The sequence below is a fragment of the Natator depressus genome, chromosome 10 (genome assembly GCF_965152275.1).
Source record: "Natator depressus isolate rNatDep1 chromosome 10, rNatDep2.hap1, whole genome shotgun sequence".
Lineage (NCBI taxonomy): Eukaryota > Metazoa > Chordata > Testudines > Cheloniidae > Natator > Natator depressus.
The window spans coordinates 22835418-22857944 of NC_134243.1; the positions used below are offsets into that span (position 1 = coordinate 22835418).

At 41.4% G+C, this 22527-nt stretch overlaps 1 protein-coding gene across 1 annotated transcript in view; it reads left to right on the plus strand.

The window, feature by feature from the left end:
• Window positions 1–22527, plus strand: part of LOC141994926 (uncharacterized) — a 151488-nt gene that overhangs the window by 17935 nt on the left and 111026 nt on the right. The window contains exons 7-10 of the mRNA XM_074965451.1: window positions 1934–2123; window positions 3517–3644; window positions 15965–16068; window positions 20360–20525. Of these exons, the coding sequence (XP_074821552.1) occupies window positions 1934–2123; window positions 3517–3644; window positions 15965–16068; window positions 20360–20525 (588 nt within the window). The remainder of the gene's footprint in view (window positions 1–1933; window positions 2124–3516; window positions 3645–15964; window positions 16069–20359; window positions 20526–22527) is intronic.

The following is a 22527-nucleotide window of genomic DNA, read 5'->3' on the forward strand; positions in this document are numbered from 1 at the left end:
TTCCAATTCAGCAGTCTCTCATTGGAGTGTGTTTTTGAAGTTTTTTTGTTGAAGTATTGCCACTTTTAGGTCTGTAATCGAGTGACCAGAGAGACTGAAGTGTTCTCCGACTGGTTTTTGAATGTTATAATTCTTGACGTCTGATTTGTGTCCATTTATTCTTTTACGTAGAGACTGTCCGGTTTGACCAATTTACATGGCAGAGGGGCATTGCTGGCACATGATGGCCTATATCACATTGGTAGATGTGCAGGTGAACGAGCCTCTGATATTGTGGCTGATGTGATTAGGCCCTATGGTGGTGTCCCCTGAATAGATACGTGGACACAGTTGGCAATGGGCTTTGTTGCAAGGATAGGTTCCTGGGTTAGTGGTTCTGTTGTGTGGAGTGTGGTTGCTGGTGAGTATTTGCTTCAGGTTGGGGGGCTGTCTGTAAGCAAGGACTGGCCTGTCTCCCAAGATCTGTGAGAGTGATGGGTCGTCCTTCAGGATAGGTTGTAGATCCTTGATGATGTGCTGGAGAGGTTTTAGTTGGGGGCTGAAGGTGATGGCTAGTGGCGTTCTGTTATTTTCTTTGTTGGGCCTGTCCTGTAGTAGGTGACTTCTGGGTACTCTTCTGGCTCTGTCAATCTGTTTCTTCACTTCAGCAGGTGGGTATTGTAGTTTTAAGAATGCTTGATAGAGACCTTGTAGGTGTTTGTCTGAGGAGTTGGAGCAAATGCGGTTGTATCAGTTTCCTTTGTTTTTGCTGAGATTTGCTGTTGTATTTGATGAACGTTATGTGACAAATACAGCATGTTCCTATATGCTCATGCAACTTTAATTCGGCCCCCTTACATGTATGTATTACAGTAACATCTTTAATGGCACAATCACAATTGACTGTATTGTCAGGCTTTCTTCATCATTTAATGCACAGGTTGGACAATGCATAGTCAACCTTTTGATATGTCTGTCTGAGGTTTTTCTGAGCGCCCATCTCCCTAGTTTTTAAGTAGCAAATGAGGCAGCTGATCAGTATTTATTTTTTTATCCTCACTGTTCAATGAGCAGATCCCAGCCTCATTCATAACACACCATTCCCCCTGTGCGGTGAGTGTAATAAGGGTCTTCTGGACTCCTGATTCAGTCACTACATCCACCTGGCTTTTTGACTACATTCTATCTCTACGCAGCTGAGAATCGTTCTTTGGAATGGCAACACTTAAATAACTTGAGTAGCAGACAGTTTTAAAATGGATTCTGAGCTCTTCTGGCAATGAATACATGTATTTTATTGATCTTCTTTTACTGAGTCATTAATCACATAACTGATTAGCAGACAGCAATGTGTGGAGGGACTGGCTTGGTTAAAACTCATGGGTTAGCTAATCCTCCACCCCTCCAAATGTATGATGCTTAAAGAGGTGGTTTAAAACTAAAATTGGAGGGGAAAAATAGAAAGCTGTGGATAAAAAAAGGTGTATGTGAGCTAAATGTCATGTTTTTGGAAAAATCACTAAAAGTTGTTTTAAAAACTCAAGGCTTTCCCAAGCACAATCAGTGTTCATGTCTGTTTTTTACAAACACTAGCAACAGAAATAAGTCAACCACACCTACTGTACGAGCCAGCTGTCAGCTCTTTGACATGAATAGTTTTTTGTTGTACTCAAACCTTTGCTGGCAAAGTAGACCTGGTAAAATTGGTGCCTTATGGAATAAAATGAAACGAGTCCAGTTCATAATGAAAGTTCATGTGAATTCCATTTCAGAAAAGGGAAGTGCAGGTCGGAAATTGGGACCTTATTAATGTATCCTTCTTTAGGAATCACAACAGGTCGAGACAGGAATGTCGCAGAGCTTGGGTCCTCTGTGAAGTCTGTGTTTCCCAGAAGAGATTGTGTGAATGGACAGAGGTTGCAAAGAGTTTTTCTGAAATGTTTGTTTCTCTCAGTCGCAGCAGCAGATCCTGTCCTCCAAACTGGAATGCGCTCAGAGCTTTAAGGATGGAATCCTGGCAGAGGCCAAATGCACTGAATCCAGTCTTGTTACACCTTTCTCTAGGAAGGGCAGTGGGGCGAAGACACAGACACAGTCCTCACTGAAACTACTTCAAGTGGAAGCAGAGATGTTGTACAAAACAGGTTACTTGATATTTCCAGTAACAGCAATTAGTGATTTCCTGGGGAGAGGTGGAAAAAAAAGTATATGGGCTGCCTCTTGCCCTTCCGTCTGCCTGTAGGAACTCCCTTTTTACCAGATCTTTCCTTTCACGTGCTAAAAGGCATGGAATGGGAGACTATATCTGTGGATCTTGGGCTGTTGCCCATTGCCTGCTCTGGGAGACAGGGCCCTGAGGTTCTATAGACCTGGAAGAAAGTGAGTCTCCAAAAATGGTGAGGCTGGTATCCACAAGTGAGAGCTTGCAGATCTGAATTCCTCCATGGCTGGCTCCTGTTCTGTGTCTTTCCTAACCCTGGACCTGTAGCACTGATTCAGGCCCTCCCCAATGCACATATTCCCCCTGCAGTGGCAGAGCGTGATGCTTAGCTTTCCCCAGTGTATGGTGCCTAAAATATCAGAAATTCCAATGGTCTTCAAAGGAATATGCCAAGTAGAGCCCCTGTTTCCATCCATTTCCTCATCTCCTTGGGCCTGTCTTCATTAGCAGAACGAATCAATGGGAAGTCAATGGGAAGTTTGCCTAAGTAAGGAGTGGAGACCTAAATGGTGAAACTTTTTATTTTACTGGTGTATATTTCCCTGTAAATTATTCTCTTTTAAAAATAAATCCTAATTTCTCAGACTATTCATATACATATGCTGACATAAGAAGACAAGGCCCCTAAGAGTTTATAGTAAGAGTCCAGACATGTCTCTTTGGCACCCAACATTCCAGTTGAGTTGACTGGGAGTTCAGAAATGGAGGATCGGGGCAGTAACAAGACATAAGTAGATGGGGAGCGATGAAAACAGGCAGGCAAGGTGTGGGAAGGAGAGTATGTGGTTGGTTTTTGTTTCATGTGTGTCTTGTTTGTTCCATGTCTTTCTATGACTTTTCCTTGCAGGTTACATGCTCCCTTAGGCAGTGTACTTAAACACATGCTTACTTTTAAGCATGCAAGCACATCCGTTGACTTCAATTTAGCATATATTTTAGAATTTTGCTGAACTGAAGCTGTAGGTGTTGTCCTCACTGCCAAAAAAGGTGTGTTTTTACTGTGGTTTAACTAATACTTGTTAGCTGTCCTCTGTAAAATCCTAGTGGTGACAAAGCACGGTAGTTTTTAATGTGAGGTAGCTGGGCAAGATCAGTGCTATATCCCTGTCTATGGTAGACCTTATTTATTTAACTTGCAAAACGACAGTGCCTTGTCTACACTAGGATTTTACATACATATTAATTATCCCGCAGTAAAAACCCACCTATTTTGGCAGGGAAGACATAGCCTCAGAGCATAAGATTCCCTGGGATTTAGTGTTGGCCACAGAAAATATCGACTGCTGCATAGTTGGTTTTTTTCCTTGTGTTTCCAGTGGACTCCAGTGATCTCTATGTAAGTAATATGCTGTATGAAAGGGAAGAAAATGAGAGGCCGTCCACAGGAGAAGAGGTGGCTGAACTGGTGCGGAAGCTCTGCTTAGCACACAGCATGAGTTTTGAGGTAAGCCTTCTTTATACAACATCCACCTCATGTTCTTTAGTGGAATAACCAACCATTTGGTGCTCTGATGTGTTTCACACAAGTAGTCCATGACTCCCAGAAAGGAAGGTTAATATCCTAATGTTGTTGTCCCTTTTAATCGTTCCATAGGAAAAAAGCCTCAGTAGGAAGGGTGTGAACTCATCGGGGATTCAAGAGGCATAGGATGATCTTCTTATTTATTAAGATTAGGATTGTGGTAATCATTGACAGGTTTCAGAGTAACAGCCGTGTTAGTCTGTATTCACAAAAAGAAAAGGAGTACTTGTGGCACCTTAGAGACTAACCAATTTATTTGAGCATAAGCTTTCGTGAGCTACAGCTCACTTCATCGGATACATACTGTGGAAAATAAAGAAGATGTTCTTATACATACAAACCATGAAAAAATGGGTGTTTACCACTACAAAAGGTTTTCTCTCCCCCCACCCCACTCTCCTGCTGGTAATAGCTTATCTAAAGTGATCACTCTCCTTACAATGTGTATGATAATCAAGTTGGGCCATTTCCAGTACAAATCCAGGTTTTCTCCCCCCCCACCCCCTTTCCACACACACAAACCCACTCTCCTGTTGGCAATAGCTTATCTATTTTGTAGTGGTAAACACCCATTTTTTCATGGTTTGTATGTATAAGAACATATTCTGTATTTTCCACAGTATGCATCCGATGAAGTGAGCTGTAGCTCACGAAAGCTTATGCTCAGATAAATTGGTTAGTCTCTAAGGTGCCACAAGTACTCCTTTTCTTTTTGGTAATCATTGAGAGGTCCCAGGCAGAATCAGGGCTCCATTGTGCTAGGTACTATACAAACAGAGGAAAACGTGATCACTGCCCTGGAAAACTTACAATCTAAATTGAAACAAGGTATAGCAAAAAAGCATAACAAACAATGGGAAGGAAGGAGGATATGGGTAACAGCAACAAGATTATATGGATTTCTAGGTCAGTTTTAGCACACATGGTTCCAAATCATTTGAAAGTATTTTTTTTAAATAAAGAAAATCAGCTACTACTGACTGCTGCTCAAATCTACCCATTATTAACCTGCTGACTTCTTGCCGGATTCTGTTTCTACCCCGTCACAGGTTTCCTTTGTAGCTTTGGGCAAGTTACTCAAGCTTTCTGTGTCTCAATTATCCATCTGTAAAATAAGGCTCATACTATTTCCCTCCCTTAGTCCCCTGGAGAATTAATTATAGCTAGCGTGAGTGAAGGGCTTGAATACTATGGTGGTGAATGCCATTGTAAAGCTTGCACATATATAAGATTAAATAGTGGTTGTTCCTTGCAGTGTAGTTGCCCAATGCTTAATGTTTGTTTTCATCGGAGCGTGTGCAGTGTTCAGGATCATGATAAATACTTTTAAAATTGTTCCAGAATTAGTCATGAGCTGTAACAGGAAAGACTCAAATATCTATTCATAATTATAGCTCTAATGTAATCATATTACAATTGCTGTGTGAGATCATGCTAAATCACTTTAAAGCAATAGTGCAAAGGTGACCACAATTTCTTTTACTTGTTGCAAAATATCTGGTTTCCTATATCACACAGCTGGAAAATGATGAGTATCTATTTATTTAATATGCTGAATAGATGTTGGCCATATTAATCCCTGGCATAACTCTTTTGCATTCATTTGAGCTACATCAGAGTTGAGGTTTGGCTCAATTTGTCCCTATGAGAACTCTTTGGGGAGGCAGAGAGGAGAGAGAATGGTGTACTGTAGCTACCTTTCAAATCAGTTCAGTGTTTAGGATGTAAAAATATATTCATTTATTTATTCTTAATTCTTTCCAAAATAAATATCTATTTAACTGACCATTTTAAAAGGCTGGAAAAATGTATGAGGTGCTACTTTATATGTAATAATTTTAAATGTCTCAGAGTTTCATTACTCTGTATTAATTTTAATAAAATAGGAGAATGACACTTTCACATGGTATATAGCTGAGGACCCAAAGTGGAATGTTTGGATTAGCAGTTAGCATTGTCATAAAGCACTGGCTGATGGGTTTGAGTACTGCTGGCATGATCTCGTGTTGAGATTCTCTTCCAGCCTCCAGAATTGAGATGAAAGATCCCTGTAAACGGATTTGTTAAATGTAAAGGATGTCTTGGGAGCCTCCACTCACCATTTGCTGTCACACATCTTTGTTTTTGGGGAGCAGGGAGAGGATGGCTTCACTCTCTTGCTCTGTTCGTTACCCACGAACAGGGACTAGGGTGATAAAGTGGTGTTGTGAAGGGCTTGATCCTTGAGGTCAATGGGAGTTTAGCCTAAGGTCTGTGTGATTTGTTGTTGCAATAATCCAGAGGGGCCCCAGTCAGGGATATAGGGCGTTGTCTGTAGGCACTGTCCATGCTTGCAGTCCAAGGGGGGTGGTTAATCTGACCCATTACTTACGTTTCAGTTACCATAAAGATTATGGATCACATCCTGCTCTCAGCTATGCTGGTATAAAAGAGCCACTCCAGATTTACATCAGCACAGAGTGAGTGGAGAATTTGGCCCTGTCAGTCCAATCCTGTAAAGCAAGGATCTCAATGAGAGCTGCGGGTGCTCGATGCCTGGCAGGACTGGGCCCACTTCCATGGGGCCTTAATCCGCTCAAGCCAGCCTAGCACACTTCAAGCAAAACTCTCTTGTCTCCAGTGAGGGAGTGTGGACCTCTTAGGCAATAATTGGTTCTGGTCAATGGTTAATGAGCTCAAAGGGTGAGTACAGGTATTTGTTCAGCGTGGCATGAGACTCGGGGTTAAGGGATAGGGTTGGGGAGAGAGGTCACAGTCACAGCTGGAACAGGGGGACTCCAAGTCAACCATGCTAAGTTACAATCTCAGTAGTTACTCCTAGACTATTAGGTGGCTCTAATTGTTTGACCCTTGTATCACAGGCCAGCAAAGGCCAGTGAGTAAGAATAAGGCTGGGGAGAAGGAAGGAGGACTGCCTGGATCTTTGTTTGGCATGATAGAACGTTCCCTGAGTATTGGGTAGTTTGGCTGCCCCTTTAGCTGAACAGCCGGGAACGAAGTGTGACTAGCGGAGCTATAAAAGTAACCTCTCCTAGTAAATGAGTGATTAATTTTATATGTGTTGGACCTTGCAGAGGGAATGTGTGATGGCATTTAAGAACAGATTATGAGGCTCTGTGCTGTTTGGAAAATGTCATAATACTGCCACCTTGGACTTAAGAAGCTATTTCAAATAAGGTATGGAGCCTTTTTAACATGCAGAATCTAGGAGAAAGTGTCCCCAAGGGAATGATAGTTAATTTCCCCAGTAGCCGTTGAGTGTCATGTGTGTCTCCAAAAAGCCACACTGACTTCTTGTGTGGGAGGCTTGTTTTGTAAATTGCTAAGATTAGCACAAGTAGCCGTTGTCTGTTCAAATGCCCGAAAGAGAGTTAAATTATTCATAATATGCATGTCCCAACACTGGAGACAAGTGGTTGTCAGCTGTTTTCACTGTTCCATGGGACTCTTTCTGTGTGACAAGAAGTTTGAAATGGGACCTGTATTATTCCCCCAGCCCCCTTTTTCTGTTTTTCATTCACCTCATTCCAACCAATAAAATATCCTCTGGGCCAGGAAGAGAGTTATGGGAATGGCCATGGCGTTGTCTGGGAGACTTATTCCTTGGCATCCATGTGTCGCTTATTTGTCTCCCTATTGTCTGGCTCTGAATGAAGCAAGATTATGCATTTCATTCAGGAAACAAAAACAAGAATAAATAGAGAGGAAAATCCCCCAAAACAGTGAACAGTGCAAAGGAGGAGGGGGAAATTGTGTCACTCCCCAGGAAGCTGAGGGTTTTTAAAATGCCATTATGAGAATGGATTGAATTTCAATGTGGATGGAGATTAGCTAATGGACCGTTAACGAAACAAGCGCAGAATTAAAAAAAAAAAATCAAAGAAAGGAGAGACGCAACTGTCACTTTCAGAGACTCTTGCCGTGAGGCTCTGATGCAGCTTCTGCAGTGGCCTCCATTAACGTTGTGGTACTGGAGTGTAAGCCCTTGGGAACGCAGCCCTCTATTCACCAAAGTGGTGCGGCACGGACAGTGGCACAGTTAGCTCCCCCCACCCCCAGCTCTGAGCCGGATGCGTGACCTCTAGGATCAAGAGGTTAGTTTGTTCTCCATTCCCATTCATTCCTTGGCCTCACTCCTAAAGTGTTCAGAAAAGTTGCTAATTAGTACCAATTTGGGTGGTGTCTGTGGTGTGGAACGCTTGTGTGCTGTGAATTGGACTCATGGCTTTTGACTCTAGGGAGCAAAGCTGAATCCTTCCCTGGTAACATAAGTAATGGAAGAGAAAAAGAGATGGGGAGACAGTATAGATTGCTTTGCTTTTAGCAGCTACGACTGTTCCTTACCTCCTGAACTTGTCAGTACTTACTCTTAGTGCACAGTTGGCCTCAGTTATGAACAGAAAACGTCACATACCCTGAATGCTTAGAAGACAGAAATGGAACAGGTCTGTTAGGTCACCTTGTCCCTCTCAATGCCAAGCCAGGACTGCACCCCACTAAAAATCTACTGCTGTTTTGTCCAGTATAGTTTTAAATATCCCAAGTGATTGGGCTTCTGCCATTTCCCATGGGAGACTGTTTCAAACTTTAATGGAGCCCACTGTCAAGCAGTATTTGCAGACCTTAGGTGGACTACTTTTGTATGGATCTAAATAATTCCTCTCCTTCCTTGATGTTTACATGATCCACATATTTGTTGACAGTTATCATGCCTTCCCTTAGCTGTCACTTAGCAAAATGATTGCTTTTAAAATCTTTCATTGTAAGCCATCTCCTCCTCCCAGCCATCAGCCAGTTTTGTTGCTTTTCTATGAACTCCTTGGAGTTTGTCAATATCTCCTGGTAATGCAGTGCCCTGAAATGACTACAATATTCCAGGTGTTTGTGCATTCCAGCTGTTTAAGAGAGGGACCTTTACCCCAGCTTTTATATATGCTGCCTAAAATTGCGTTAGCTTTTTTTTACTACCCTACTGTGTTGTAAAGTTATGTTTCATTTGCTCTCTGTTCCCACTTCCAAGTCTCTTCCGGCATTAATACTTCCTAAGTTTCTCCTTCCCATTGAATATTGGTGGGTTGGATTATTCTCCCCTGAACAGAGATTAATCTGATTTTTCCAAGTAGAATCACATTTTGTTATTTTCAGGCACCTTTGTGTTATTCTGCTGTACTCATTGGGGTTCACAGCTCCGCCCAGCTGAATATCTGTATATTTCTTTACTCTTTACTCCCTCTCCTAGACCTTTAATGAAAATACTAAACGATACTGAGCCTAACAGTGATCCCTATGGCACCTCGCTAGGCATCTCGTTCAAGCTTTGGTGTAAATTATTAACCTGTATTTACTGTCCTGCTGGTTTTTAGTCTGAATCACGTTTGTATCCCAGGCCATTTGAATTAATGTTATGAGTTGGGCTGGCTGAAATTTTTTGTCTAAACTGTATTTTGTCAGACTTTTTTTTAAATAAATGAATTTTTCCATGAAAAAGTACCTATGTTTTGTGAAAACCATACACTCTTTGGCTGAAAACTTTTGGTTTTAGATGAGGATTTTCAGTTTTTCAACATAGAATTTTCCACAAGAAAAGAACCGAATTTTTCAACCAGCACTAGTTGAGAACAAGTTTTCTGCAGACATGCTAGCAATACCCAAATCCATCTATTGCTTTCCCTTGTCCACCAATCCTTATTGCTCATGATTCCATTATCCTCTAGGAGTTTTATGAGTGGTTTTCCTATTTTACTTAGTGAGAAATTAATCATATACATGTGTAAAGCTCTGCTATTTATCTATCTTAGGTACTTACATGGCTCCCATGACCATAGTGATGGGAGGACAATCTTTAGTATATTTATCCTCACAACACCACTGTGAGTTAGGGAATTATTATTATCCACATTTTACAGATGAGAAATGGAGGCAGAGAGAGCCTAAATGACTTGCCAGAGGTTACACAGGAAGTCTGTGATAAAGCAGGGATTTGACTCCAGCTCTTCACAAGTCCTAGGTTAACACCCAAACCAATGGACCATTCTCCCTCTCCACTGACACATCCATTGTGAATTCAACAGTATTGCGAGTGTTATAAATCAGCACTGAACTTGGCCCAGAAATACAAATATTCTTTCATTGCTTCACTACAGGTTGCAATGGTCTTTTTTAACCTTGATGTTAGGTGGTGTTGAGATGGGGTAGTCAGTTAAGCTGTAACCTTACTGAGGACCCTTCACTCAGCATTAAAAGTGATTTGTTTTTCCTCTTACACACACCTCAAGAAATTTTGTAATTCTAGCAAAAACATAAACAGTATTTCCCCCTCTTTGACAACATAAATATTAGCATGTATTTGAAATTGGGAGGTAATGTAATAAACTATGAACTGAAGAGGTGTTTAGTTTTTTCCAGATAAAAGTATTTTTGTTGACATTAAATACAAGCATTTACTCTGTTTAAAGCTTAATACCTTATTTGCTGCCAAATACTAGAGCTTATAAAGTCACAAGGGATTCAGCTTGATTATTAGTGTATGGGTTTTATGCAAGTATGGTTTCCTTTTATCTGATATTATTAGCACACTGCTTCTGAATTACATAGTTCCCTCTTCACCTTACTTACTTACTATTGAAAACTGAAGGTGTCTTAGATTTCTTTCTTAAATTGAATATGTGTTAGAAAAATATAACTTCCTTGAATTGAAGATGAGTGCTGAAATGAAGTGGAGTTGGTCTGATGACGCCCCTACATTATCATTGCTTGGGGCATTTTTCCCAATCTCCTGACATGCTTTCTTTAGACCACAGTCATCAGCAATTCTTTCTTACTTTGATTGGACACTTTCATCCCTTTCCTTCTCCGTCAGACCTTTCTTTAGTTGTCGCACATTTCCAGTCAGCTAAATCAGGGCCATAATAAGGTTAAGCATTTAAACATATGCTTAATGTTAAGCCTGCATGCACTCCCATACCCTGTTCATCAATGCCCTGATTCAACAAGGTATTTCAGGGTGTGCAAATCCCAATGAAGTCAATAGGACTTCAGCACCATCTTAAAACTGTTATGTACTTGCCAAGTAGGGGTGGGATTAAACACATTCTTAAGTGCTTTGCTAAATTGGGGCCTATATAGTACATGTAGTTACAGTTAAGCTAGTGGGATACCGATATTAAAGATAGAAGGAAAGTTACAAGTCCTAGGTCTTAGGCCCTGATCCAAAGCCCATTGAAATCTGTGGCAATTTTTCCATTGATGTCAATGGGCTTTGGATCAGGTCCTTTAGTTATTGCATTAGTTTAGAATTGAAACTGGGTAAAAGTTTCAAAAGTGTCTCAAAGACTTAGGAACCAGTCCTATAGAAGGACAGTGGAGTTTAAACTCCTACAGGATTTATAAACGTTACCCATTTATTTGCAAAAAGAAAAGGAGTATTTGTGGCACCTTAGAGACTAACCAATTTATTTGAGCATGAGCTTTCGTGAGCTACAGCTCACTTCATCGGATGCATACTGTGGAAATTGCAGAAGACATTATATACACAGAGACCATGAAACAATACCTCCTCCCACCCCACTCTCCTGCTGGTAATAGCTTATCTAAAGTGATCATCAAGTTGGGCCATTTCCAGCACAAATCCATGTTTTCTCACCCTCCGCCCCCCCCCAGACAAACTCACTCTCTTGCTGGTAATAGCCCATCCAAAGTGACCACTCTCTTCACAATGTGTATGATAATCAAGGTGGGCCATTTCCTGCAGAAATCCAGGTTCTCTCACCCCCTCACCCCCCTCCAAAAACCACACACACAAACTCACTCTCCTGCTGGTAATAGCCTATCCAAAGTGACCACTCTCCTTACAACCTGCATGAAAATCAAGGTGGGCCATTTCCAGCACAAATACAGGTTTTCTCACTCCCCCACCCCCATACACACACAAACTCACTCTCCTCCTGGATTTCTGCAGGAAATGGCCCACCTTGATTATCATACACATTGTGAAGAGAGTGGTCACTTTGGATGGGCTATTACCAGCAAGAGAGTGAGTTTGTCTGGGGGGGGGCGGAGGGTGAGAAAACCTGGATTTGTGCTGGAAATGGCCCAACTTGATGATCACTTTAGATAAGCTATTACCAGCAGGAGAGTGGGGTGGGAGGAGGTATTGTTTCATGGTGTCTGTGTATATAATGTCTTCTGCAATTTCCACAGGATGCATCCGATGAAGTGAGCTGTAGCTCACGAAAGCTCATGCTCAAATAAATGGGTTAGTCTCTAAGGTGCCACAAGTACTCCTTTTCTTTTTGCGAATACAGACTAACACGGCTGTTACTCTGAAACCCATTTATTTGTTATGTGTGCCTTTATAAAGAGCAAAATAAGTGTATTATTCAGTCTAAAATGACTATTATTAGAATAAAGGAAACAGCAACAAGGAAGAGACACAATAAAGCTTGGAAGAGAGAGCACAGTGTGTGTGGATGGGTGTATCTCCTTCTCACTGACTGAAGCACCTCTGAGAATAAAAAATGGCCACCCACATGCCCCAGTTAGGAGAGCGTTTAAGCATTGTGCGTAAATCCATCTGTATTCAGCAAAGAACTTAAGTGCTTGAGTCCTATTGACGTTTTGTAGCTACAGTCAAGACTGCTAAGATGCATAAGACCAATTTGTGAACCCCTTACTCACACTGGTCAGCAGTTACTCACTCAAGTGCTCCCGTTGACTTCAGTGAGGCTACTCACGTGAGTAGCTACTGGGTTATCGCCCTCATGCCCATCACTTGTACAGTAATCTTCTGACCCAGATTTTTACCAATGCTTTGGAAGAAGTCTATTGTATACTTGTCTGGATGTTGTGCTGGATACAGGATATCAATGACTCTCCTAAGTTTCTAATGTTCAGGGTTTGGTGGTTTCATTTTTGAAGGTGCCTGTAAAGATAATGCAGGAATTATCTTTTTCTTTTCTTTTTGTTGGTGTATTTTATTTTGGTAAGATTAATGTGCTATTGCTGAGCATAGTCCAGTTAGAACAAAACCATAAAGAGTAATACCCACACACCGATCTGTGAAAGTATTCTCAAAAAAATGTATATGGTAAGAGATTACTCCATCTGCTTACGTAGTGCCAGCTTCTTTTTAATGAAAACCTCCTGGCAGGCTTTAATGAAAATCTAATTCTGGCATGGGATTATACCACGTTCTCGTTGCTCTTGGAAGCACTTCTGGAGCTCTCATTTTCCACATAAATAGTAAGAAACATGTAAATGATCGGGCTGTTTACTGAGGAGGCAGTTCTGTGTAGAAACCCACTGCAAGTGTACAGGATCACAGGAAATTTCAGGACAGCTAGAAGTTAGGGAGCCAAATTAGGTCTGCCCCGTTCTTTGGAGCTTTGATTTGGCAGAATTAAACTTCTCTCTCTCTCTCTCTCTCTCTCTCTCTTTCTCTCTGTGTGTATATATTTTTATATATATATATATATATATATATATATATATATATATATACACACACACACACACACACAAGACCCATAGTGATGTCTTTTGGGTAAGAATAATATTTTTACTTTACAGCCTTTCAAATCCAAAATGAATAATTTAAATGAATCCAATTAAAGTGCAACACCAACTAAAGCTTGGACCCCTTAAAATGTATGGTATGTTAAAAGAAACACACAAGTCTCCAGGTGTAATAAAATATCATCCTAATCCTACAGGAGATCAAAAATACTTGGAATAAATAGGGTTTATCAAAATCAGAGGTGTTATTTGGTAAGTAATTCCCTTCCCACCAGAGGACAGTCTGTATGTGGTTAACAGGGAGTTTCAGATAATTGGGGTTTGGATAGATAAGTCTCCTGTATAAAAATCAAACGCACACTGTCTTTGTTGAGCATGCATAACTCTATTTACATTAAGTGAGCGGTGCGCAATATGCGGAGAATACAGACCTACGTTTGTTTAATGTGATTTCTTGATGCACAATTTTCATTACTTTCAAGTTGTATGGTCTTTGAGGGTTTGTTTTAGTGATTTCTAGCTTGGAGCATTTGTATATGACAGCGGTACTGACATAAAAAAGGGGGACTAGCTCCGGTAACCAGATGAAAAGAGAATCTACCACAAGTATTTGTTTCAGGGAAAAGGTTTCCATTAAAGAAGGAGACAATCAATCACTTGTGAGTTTCCATAGTAAATCTCTACACAAAACTTGAAAAAAATCAGAACAAGTGACTAGAACTGTACAGGAACTAGAATTTCCAATTTGCAGGCAATTTAATTTTTAGATGTTTTTCTAAACTAAATTTAATCAAAATTGACATGTTCCCCTGGAAAGATTTGATTTTGAAGACATCGTATTTTCTGATGGAAAAGTGTTCCATCAAAAAAAATTTGACCAGCTCTAAAAGTGACCATGAGAACTACAGAGAAACATTTGCTTTTCTCCAAGTGTATCCATCTTAAAATATCACAGTTGAGTAAATATCACAAGATGAGCAGGTAGATTCCAAAATAAGTCTCATCAGGAGTAAGCATGGAATGAAAAGTACTGAAAAACTTTACCTGGAAAATGTTGTCTTAAGAGTAGAACTCGCCACATCCTGAAGGAGGCACCTGACTGGGGAAAGAAACTATGGTCAAGGAATAGATGCCAGACCTGCAACAAACAAGCCCATAATTAGGTACAAGATACTTGACTAAGGTGGTGAGGGGAGGGAGTTGCAGCCCAGGGGCACTGTGGGTGCTGGGCAGGGGACGCGGCTGCTTGGGTGGGGGCATTGCAGCCCAGGGGCCTCTGCTCTGCCCCAAGCCCCGGTTCTGCAACTCCCATTGGCTGGGAACTGCAGCTAATGGGAGCTGCGGGAGTAGTGCCTGCAGGCGAAGGTAGGAGCTGAGGGAGGGGAGTTGCTGTTGCCCTTCCGGGGACACCCCCCACCCCCAGTAAGCACCGCCCCGGCCCCCAGCCCTGAGTCCCCCCACACCCAAACTACTCCTGCTGGGGAGTGGGGGTGCCCGAGACTGCCTGAGCAGCAGCCGGTATGCCTGGCCCAGGGTCTGCCTGAGCCGCTCAAGTGGCCCCCGGGCCAGGCACACAGGCCTCTGCAGATGTCAGGGAGGTCACGGAAAGTCACGGAATCCATGACCTTGGTGACAAACATGGAGCTTTAACTATGACCATTCCTGGAAGGGATGGCTGTCTGCAAAAACTGGCCAACTGGACAAGATCTGCTTGTTTAGTTAAGCTTGTTTCCAACATTGGGCTTTAGAGAATGAAAGTTAGCGCTAATAGTGCATTATACATCCAAAGGGGCCTTGGGAAAAGCAGCCCTTCTTCACTCTTTATCAGTGTATCATAGACTTACACAATCTAGTACAGTCACTCTGCTTTTCAGTGCCTTCTTAGAACTGGAACACTTGATTTAGTTCCAAACCAGCGTTCTTTTGCTCCAGCTACATGTCCATTGATGTGGCAATGAACTAAATACTAAAAGAGGCACTGTTCAATTTAGGCCCAAATTTTAACGTTTTAAAATAAATTGACATGAAATAAATTCTGTCAGCTTTGCGTGCGTTACTTCACAGAGGGAAGATGTAACCATTAATAAATCACTAAGATAAATGATGTTTTGCATAAGTGCTAGGTATCATATAATATTATACTTTGTGATTGTGTTGTTTGTATTGTAGTCATGCCTTGGAGCCGCAGTCATGCAGCAGCACCCCATTGTGCAGGGTGCTGTCTGCTAGGTGTAGCTGCTGTATCTAAGAGCTCTGTGTAGTTCAAAAGCTTGTCTCTCACACCAACAGAAATTTGTCCAATAAAGGATATTACCTCACCCATCTTGTCCCTCTAATATCCTGGGACCAAAACTGCTATAAGAACACTGCAAACAAGTGCCGTTCAAACGCAGAACAAAAAGATGGTCCCTGCTCTAAATTATACCCAGTTACACTGTCATTGATTTGTATTGTGGTAGTGCCTTAAGACCCCTAACTAAGATTGGGACCCCATTGTGGTAGGGACTTTGCAGACAGTTAGAGACAGTCTCTTTCCTGAAGAGATTACAATCTAAATAGAAAAGACAGACCAAAGGAGAGGAGGAGAGGCAGAAACACAGAACAGGGGTGGCCAAAGATGACACTGCAGGCTCAGTGGCTGAGCTAAATCCTACTCCAGTGCCCTATCCACTGAACCATGCTTCCTCTATAACTATTATATAACCTGTACTGTCGTCCTTTATTTCTAGACTGCAGACCTCTTCATGAGTCTGGTGTTTGAGCTTCGAAGTCTCTCTGCTGACACTTTAATAGGCCTTTGGCGTAGATCTTCATTTAAATGCAGGGACAACTGGTAAGATTCCTTTAGCAGTGATTAGCTGTATTCTTTTAAGGTAAAGAAATGTATTTCCTTTACCTTGATTTTGATCATATCCTACGCCAAAATAGTTGTGTTAAGTTCTGCTCTGCTCTACTGTGAGTCTCATTTCAATGACCGAAAGATGATGTTCCCCTTCAAGCATGCATCTCAATAACTTTCCAAAGAATGTATCAGAGTGTCTTCAAGCAATTCCAAGACCCACTTCCCACAAAGCCAGGTGATTTTTGTGACAGAATATAGTGGTAAGTGCACAAGAAGACTTGCATAGCTCTCCAAAAGAAAGGAATCTGCTGGCTCATATTTGAAATAAGCTTCTCAAACGGTCAGTGGCAAAGCCCTGTCTTGGGTTCACAGGTATGTGTTTTGAGATGTGCTTTCAGACAGGATCAATGGTCTTGTAGTTAAGATGCTGGATTGGGATTCAGGAGATCTGGATTCTGTGTCCAGTTTTTCTACAAACTCCCTGGACTCCTTGGTCAAGTCCCTTGATCTCTCTGGGCCTCAGTTCTCCATCTGTAAAACAGGGATAACAATGCTTCGTTTCTCCCATTCTTTGTGACTTGTCTGTTTAGACTGTAAGTGCTTCGGGGCAGGTAAGGTCTCTTACAATGTGTTTTTTGGAGTGATCTGAACAGTGATCTCTGTTGGGGCCTTTAGATGCTGCTGTAATATAAATGATAACCATGGTAGTGTCTCCTATGAGTGGAACACTATACAGCCCCTGCTTATATTTTGCCACCTAGCAGGTCTGATTCTCTTCTCTTCCAAGGCCAGAACGGACCACTGAGATAATCTAAACTGAACTGTATAACAAAGGCCATAGAACTTCCTAGAGCAGATCTTTTAGAAAAACATCCAATCTTGATTTTAAAATTGTCAGGGATAGAGAATCCACCATGACCCTTGGTAAACTGTTCAATGGTTAATTACTCTCGCTGTTAAAAATATATGCCTTATTTCCAGTCTGAATTTGTCTAGCTTCATCTTCCAGCCACTTGATCGTGTTCTACCTTTCTCTGCTAGATTGCAGAGTCCATTATTAAATATTTATTTCCTAGGTGGGTACTTAAAGACTAATCAATTCATCCCTTAGCCTTCTTTTTTAAGCTAGATAGAGTGAACGCCTTGAGTCCATCACTATAAGGCATGTTTTCTAATCCTTTAATCATTCTCGTGGCTCTTCTCTTCATGCTCTCCAATATATCAACATCCTTCTAGAAGTGTGGACACCAGAACTGGACACAGTATTTCAGCAACATTTTGCACCAGTGTCAAATACAGAGGTAAAATAATCTCTCTATTCCTACTCAAGATTCCCTTGCTATGCATCCCAGGATCGCATTAGCCCTTTTGGCCACAGCATCACACTGGGGGTTCACGTTCAGCTGATTATCCACCACAATCTGCAAATCTTCTTCAGAATCTCTGCTTCCCAGGGTAGAGTCCCCCATCCTGTATGCATGGCCTACATTCTTTGTTCCTAGATTAATACATTTATATTTAGCGGTATTAAAACACACATTGTTTGCTTGCACCCAGCTTACCAAGCGATCCAGTTCACTCTGAATCAGTGACCTCTGACGTCTTTATTATTTACCACTCCCCCAATTTTTGTGTCATCTGCAAACTTGATCAGTATTAAACTGGTGTAACTTCAAGGCCTCTAATGGTGTTGATTCTGACTTACAGCAGTGGAGGTGAAAAGAGACTCAGGCCAACAGAGCCAAAGTGAGCACAGCTGTATGAATGTAAATGAAGGCAAGAATTTGGCCCAGAAATCTATAGGGCATGGGTGTATTAAATTGAATTAAATACAGTGAATGAGTCAATTGAAAACAGTACAAATAGTATGGGAAGGGGGAGCACATAGAAGAGGATTTCTGTTTCAAGGGTGTTTTATGTGTATCTTCTACAGTTCCCACTTTTATGTGTTTGGTATTTAATGCCAGTGCTGATAAATGTGGCCACTGTTAATAGTATCCGTGTAAAGCCTTTTCCACTAGAAATGCCCTGCCAGTGCTGGTCATTGATCCAGCACAGTGTGCAGAGTTGCCTTCTCTGTCCACTTCCTCGCGAAGAGAACTTTCCAGCCATTCCAGGAACAATACCAATGGGAAGCTCAGGTCATGCTTCCACCATCTGGATGTAAATCAAGATTTATGTTGTTAGGCACCTGCCATAATGGAAAAATATGGAAAATCCCGGTTGGGAAAATCTCACTGGGAACATTATGAACTTTCCAATGTGGAATGAATTAAAAGTGGCAGCTGCTCCTGATGTGCTTCATTAGAGAAACAAATCTTGATTGATGTTCACCAAAGCTGATGTGTTTGATAAAGAAAAGTAACATGTTCAATTTGTTTTACAGCCATCTATAGTCTGTTCCCAGATTAACAGTGCCAATTGTGCAGGAAATGTAATTGGTGGAGTGGAGGATGGGATATTTCTGTGTGTGTTTGAGGGAGTCCCTAGACACTGGGAGTCCAGCTATTTTTGTTCAGTTCTCTGGGAGTGTTGTGTTTCTAAAACATTGTCTCAGTCCTGACATTTTTGCATGCCCAAACAAGTAATTTTTGTTTCAATTTTTATGCATCTTGTCCAGCTATTCCTTCTCAGTTAGTATAAATCAAACAATCTGGAAATTATTTATACGTGTTGGTTGGAATCAGGGCAAGGAGAATCCTACCTTGGTGAAATCATGAATACCTGGACGTTGTCAAATGATTATTGTTGTGGGCACATTAAAAGGTTCTGAGGTTTGGTGTAGATCAAGATAAGTACCAAACAGATGCTTAACCCAACATTATCAAACCTTTTGAGGCTGCAAAATTGGTCTGGAGGCAACCTTATTAAAAAAAAAAAAAAAGGTTTTCTTATGAGATTTCTGCCACTTCCTTCCTTCAGTCCTACCAGAAATACCATGACAATAGCAGAGGAAGGTGAAAAAGAAAAGTAATTTTAAAGTGAACGGAACGTTTGGATTCTTTTTTGCAAAAGTTTTGGTCTGTTCTTAACTGATCCAAATCAGTTTGCCTAACCCTAAAATTATACCCTTCCTAATGGAATGTTCTTTCACCAACAATGCTGACTGCATGCAAGGAACATCAAAAATCCCTTTCTAGCCTTTCCAGGGCTGACTAAAAAAACCCTCAACCAATGTCCACAAAAATGTGGTTGATAATGCTTTCCCAGTTTTGATTGAAGAAACTTTTAGATGGAAATTATTTCCTTGATATAATCTAGAGGTGGGCCTCACTCACAACGTTTAGATCAAGGTCCAAACATCTCTGATATTGGGGATGGTTCAGATCTGAGGGTTTGGATCTTTGATAAGGCTTAGTTCTACACTATTTTGGTCAATTAATTTGTCCCTCAACTTCAGTAAGAGTGGGATCAGGCCTATAATCTTATTTTTCTTCCTCCTTCTGACAATGTGGGCTTTCTTAACAAATACAAGTAAATATATTGAGAACTGCAAGCATAGAAACAGGCATTTAATGTGCTTTCAGGCCAAAATATTATCTAGCTTAGACTAAATTTTCTGTACAGCTGCTCTGGATTTGTAACAATGGTTCATGCTTCACTTGACACAAACATGAAAAATTGGCATTAACGCTACATTAGTTATAGGAAAAACCCTAAATCACTTAATTTCTCTCATGCTGACAAATAGCTACATTATTCTTCGGAGAAAAATCACAACTGTAGGTCATCTTCTGCCGATAGTAGTTTAAGGCTTTATCTACATGGGAAAGTCTTACCAATTATACCAGTATAGCTACACCAGTATAGCCCCCTGTGTGGACATTCTTCTTCTGCTAAATAAATGCCTTTTTTCAGTTTAGCAATAAACACCTTCCCAAGTGACATAATTCTGAACCGCAGACATAAATGACTAAGATTTGAGACATTTCAGTCTTTAGGTGCCCAATTTGAGACATCTTAGGGGGATCTATTTTTGAGAGAGGGACGCTGAGTCCTTTCTTGAAAATCAAGTCCCTTGAGGAGACAAAAAACTTGGGATGCCCAGAATCACTAGTCACATTTGAAAATCTTGGCCTAGGAGGTCCAGTGCTGCACCCGCTGAAATCCATGCCAAACCTCCCCGTGACTTTTGTAGGGTCAGGATATGCCCCTCAGTTTTTTAGTGGGCTTTTATTTCCATTGAAGCAACCTCAGTCTCAGGAAGACAGAGGGCAAATATTCTTTGACTCTGAGGTACTTCAGTTCATGTAGGTTTTGATGTTTTTCTGTTGTGTTTCAGGCAGCCGCTAGTAGATGCTCTCCCTTCGTGTGCTACAGAGGCCTGTGTTGTCCTGATGAAAGAAATTATTGTTGCGAAAGAAGTGGAAGAGGACAAAATGGAATCTTTCCTTTGGTCATTGTCATTCATTCCTGAGCCCACCACAGGCATGATCAACTCTCTTGCTGTGAGCAGACAAGTTTTTCATTTTATCATTAAAACCGTCTGGTTCCTAGCCTTGGCAGTTAGATTATTTGTCTCACTCACACTCAGATTTACACGAAACTCTGCTTCTGGAGGTGATTTTAGTGATGTGTTCTGGGAGTGGACTGAAACTACCAGCTCATTTCATGTAAGACTCCAGCAGAGGGTGCAAAGAGCCTTTAGTTACTGGCGTTTGATTTGAACCGGCAGCATAGAGATAGAAGGGAAGAGACTGAACTGGCCCCTCATGGGTGCTCTCTGTGGATCAAGGTAGAGGTTCAAAGGCAGGACAGTGTGAGGAAGCTGCTATTCTTGCAGGTTCTGCTCTCCCTGTTTTTTGGATAGAGGGCTTCATTCTCCAGTGCTGTCAATTCAGCACTTTTTCACGAGTATTATAATGAACACCCACAGACATTCCAGGCTCACAGCTACTTTTCAGATTTTGGCTTGTTAGTTGAATACACGTGCTGAGTATTCACATTTTTATTGTGTGGTTTTCCCCTAAGGTAATATGTAATACAGTCCCTATGTGGATTACCATGTATACCACGCATTTCAGCTCAGAATGGCATTTGTCACCTTTCATGTATCATTTTCCAAGATTTGGAGGAAAGGATACAGGGAATTTTACATACACCCTAAAGGGCTCTAATGCTCTATGTTTTTTACATTTGCACAATGCCCTCTTCTTTGGGCTTCACTTTCTGCAGGACGCTATTATTGAAACTGCTGTAAATGGGCTTTTTTTTAGTGATCGGAGGGCCTCAAAAGATTTGGTTCAGTTTGTGTGCTTTTCTGAAGAAGTAACCACATTTCTTGGGTATGCAAAATTGAGCTCAGGATTGAGCTAAAAATTGAGCAAACTGGCAATGTGTTTGCAAGATTCCAAGTACTTCCTACATCTATGCAGACTGGAATGAGCAACCTGTCTTTTAATATTTCTACTCTGGGATCATGAATAGAGGTGGATGTCTGTAAAAAGGAGAGAGCTATTGCAGCAATTCTCACTTAGTTTCCTCTGCCTGAGCAGCATTACTTGTGATTTGTTTTTTTTTAGTGACTGGAAAACAAGGTAATAAGACTGCTGGATAAAATAAATAGTAGACCAAATTCTGACCAAGGTACACAATGTCCCAAACTTATCTGTGGAAAAATGGCCATTCTTCCACAGCCCCTGTAGTGAACGGGGGACCAAGTGCAGGAAGGGAAGCAACGGGGCATGTTATACCTTCAGCATTTCTTGCTGGCTGACATTTTTTCCTGACTCATGTAGTTGGTACACAAAAGTCCCATGGGAATTATTCCAGTTTTCAGTTGTAATAAATCTCAAATACCCCGGTGGAGAAAGCAACATCAAGGCCAGATGGAGCATGTGGAGGCAGACAGGAAAAGCTTGCACAGATTCTTCTGCCCACAGCCAGCATCAGACCAAAGTGTAGAAATTACAGGCTGCTCCTGGTTGGGGTACCCTGGAAACTGGCTCCATGTGTGTGTGTTGTATCTCACAGCCGCTGAAGGGAGGAAGGAAGGAAATTCTATTTCTTACCTTTAATGGGGTAGAGAAGCCTAATGGTTCAGGAGGCAATGGCCTTAACTCACGGCAGAATCTTCTTGCTGGATTTATGCAGGGGGATTGTGAATGTCTCACGTATCTGTGCACAGTGAGTGAGAACTTGGGCCTGGTACATTCTTCCTGAGGTTGTCCTGTTCCATTTCAGGTGGGGATAGCTTAATAGCTACTTCTGTAGTTGACTGTGTTTGAGAAGCCTGAGTTCACTTTGAGGGAAAGTCAGCAATTGCAAATTATTTTTAAACAGTAAAATAACTGCATGGGTCTATTTGGCTTGGCAGCAAAGGGCCCACTTATTGGTCAGACTCATGAAGAATCATTCTTACAACTTGCTGTTCCCTATCAAACAATTACAGGCCAGGATAATAAAGCGACAGCTGCCAGAGCTTTGAAGGCTTTCCAGAATTCCTACTTC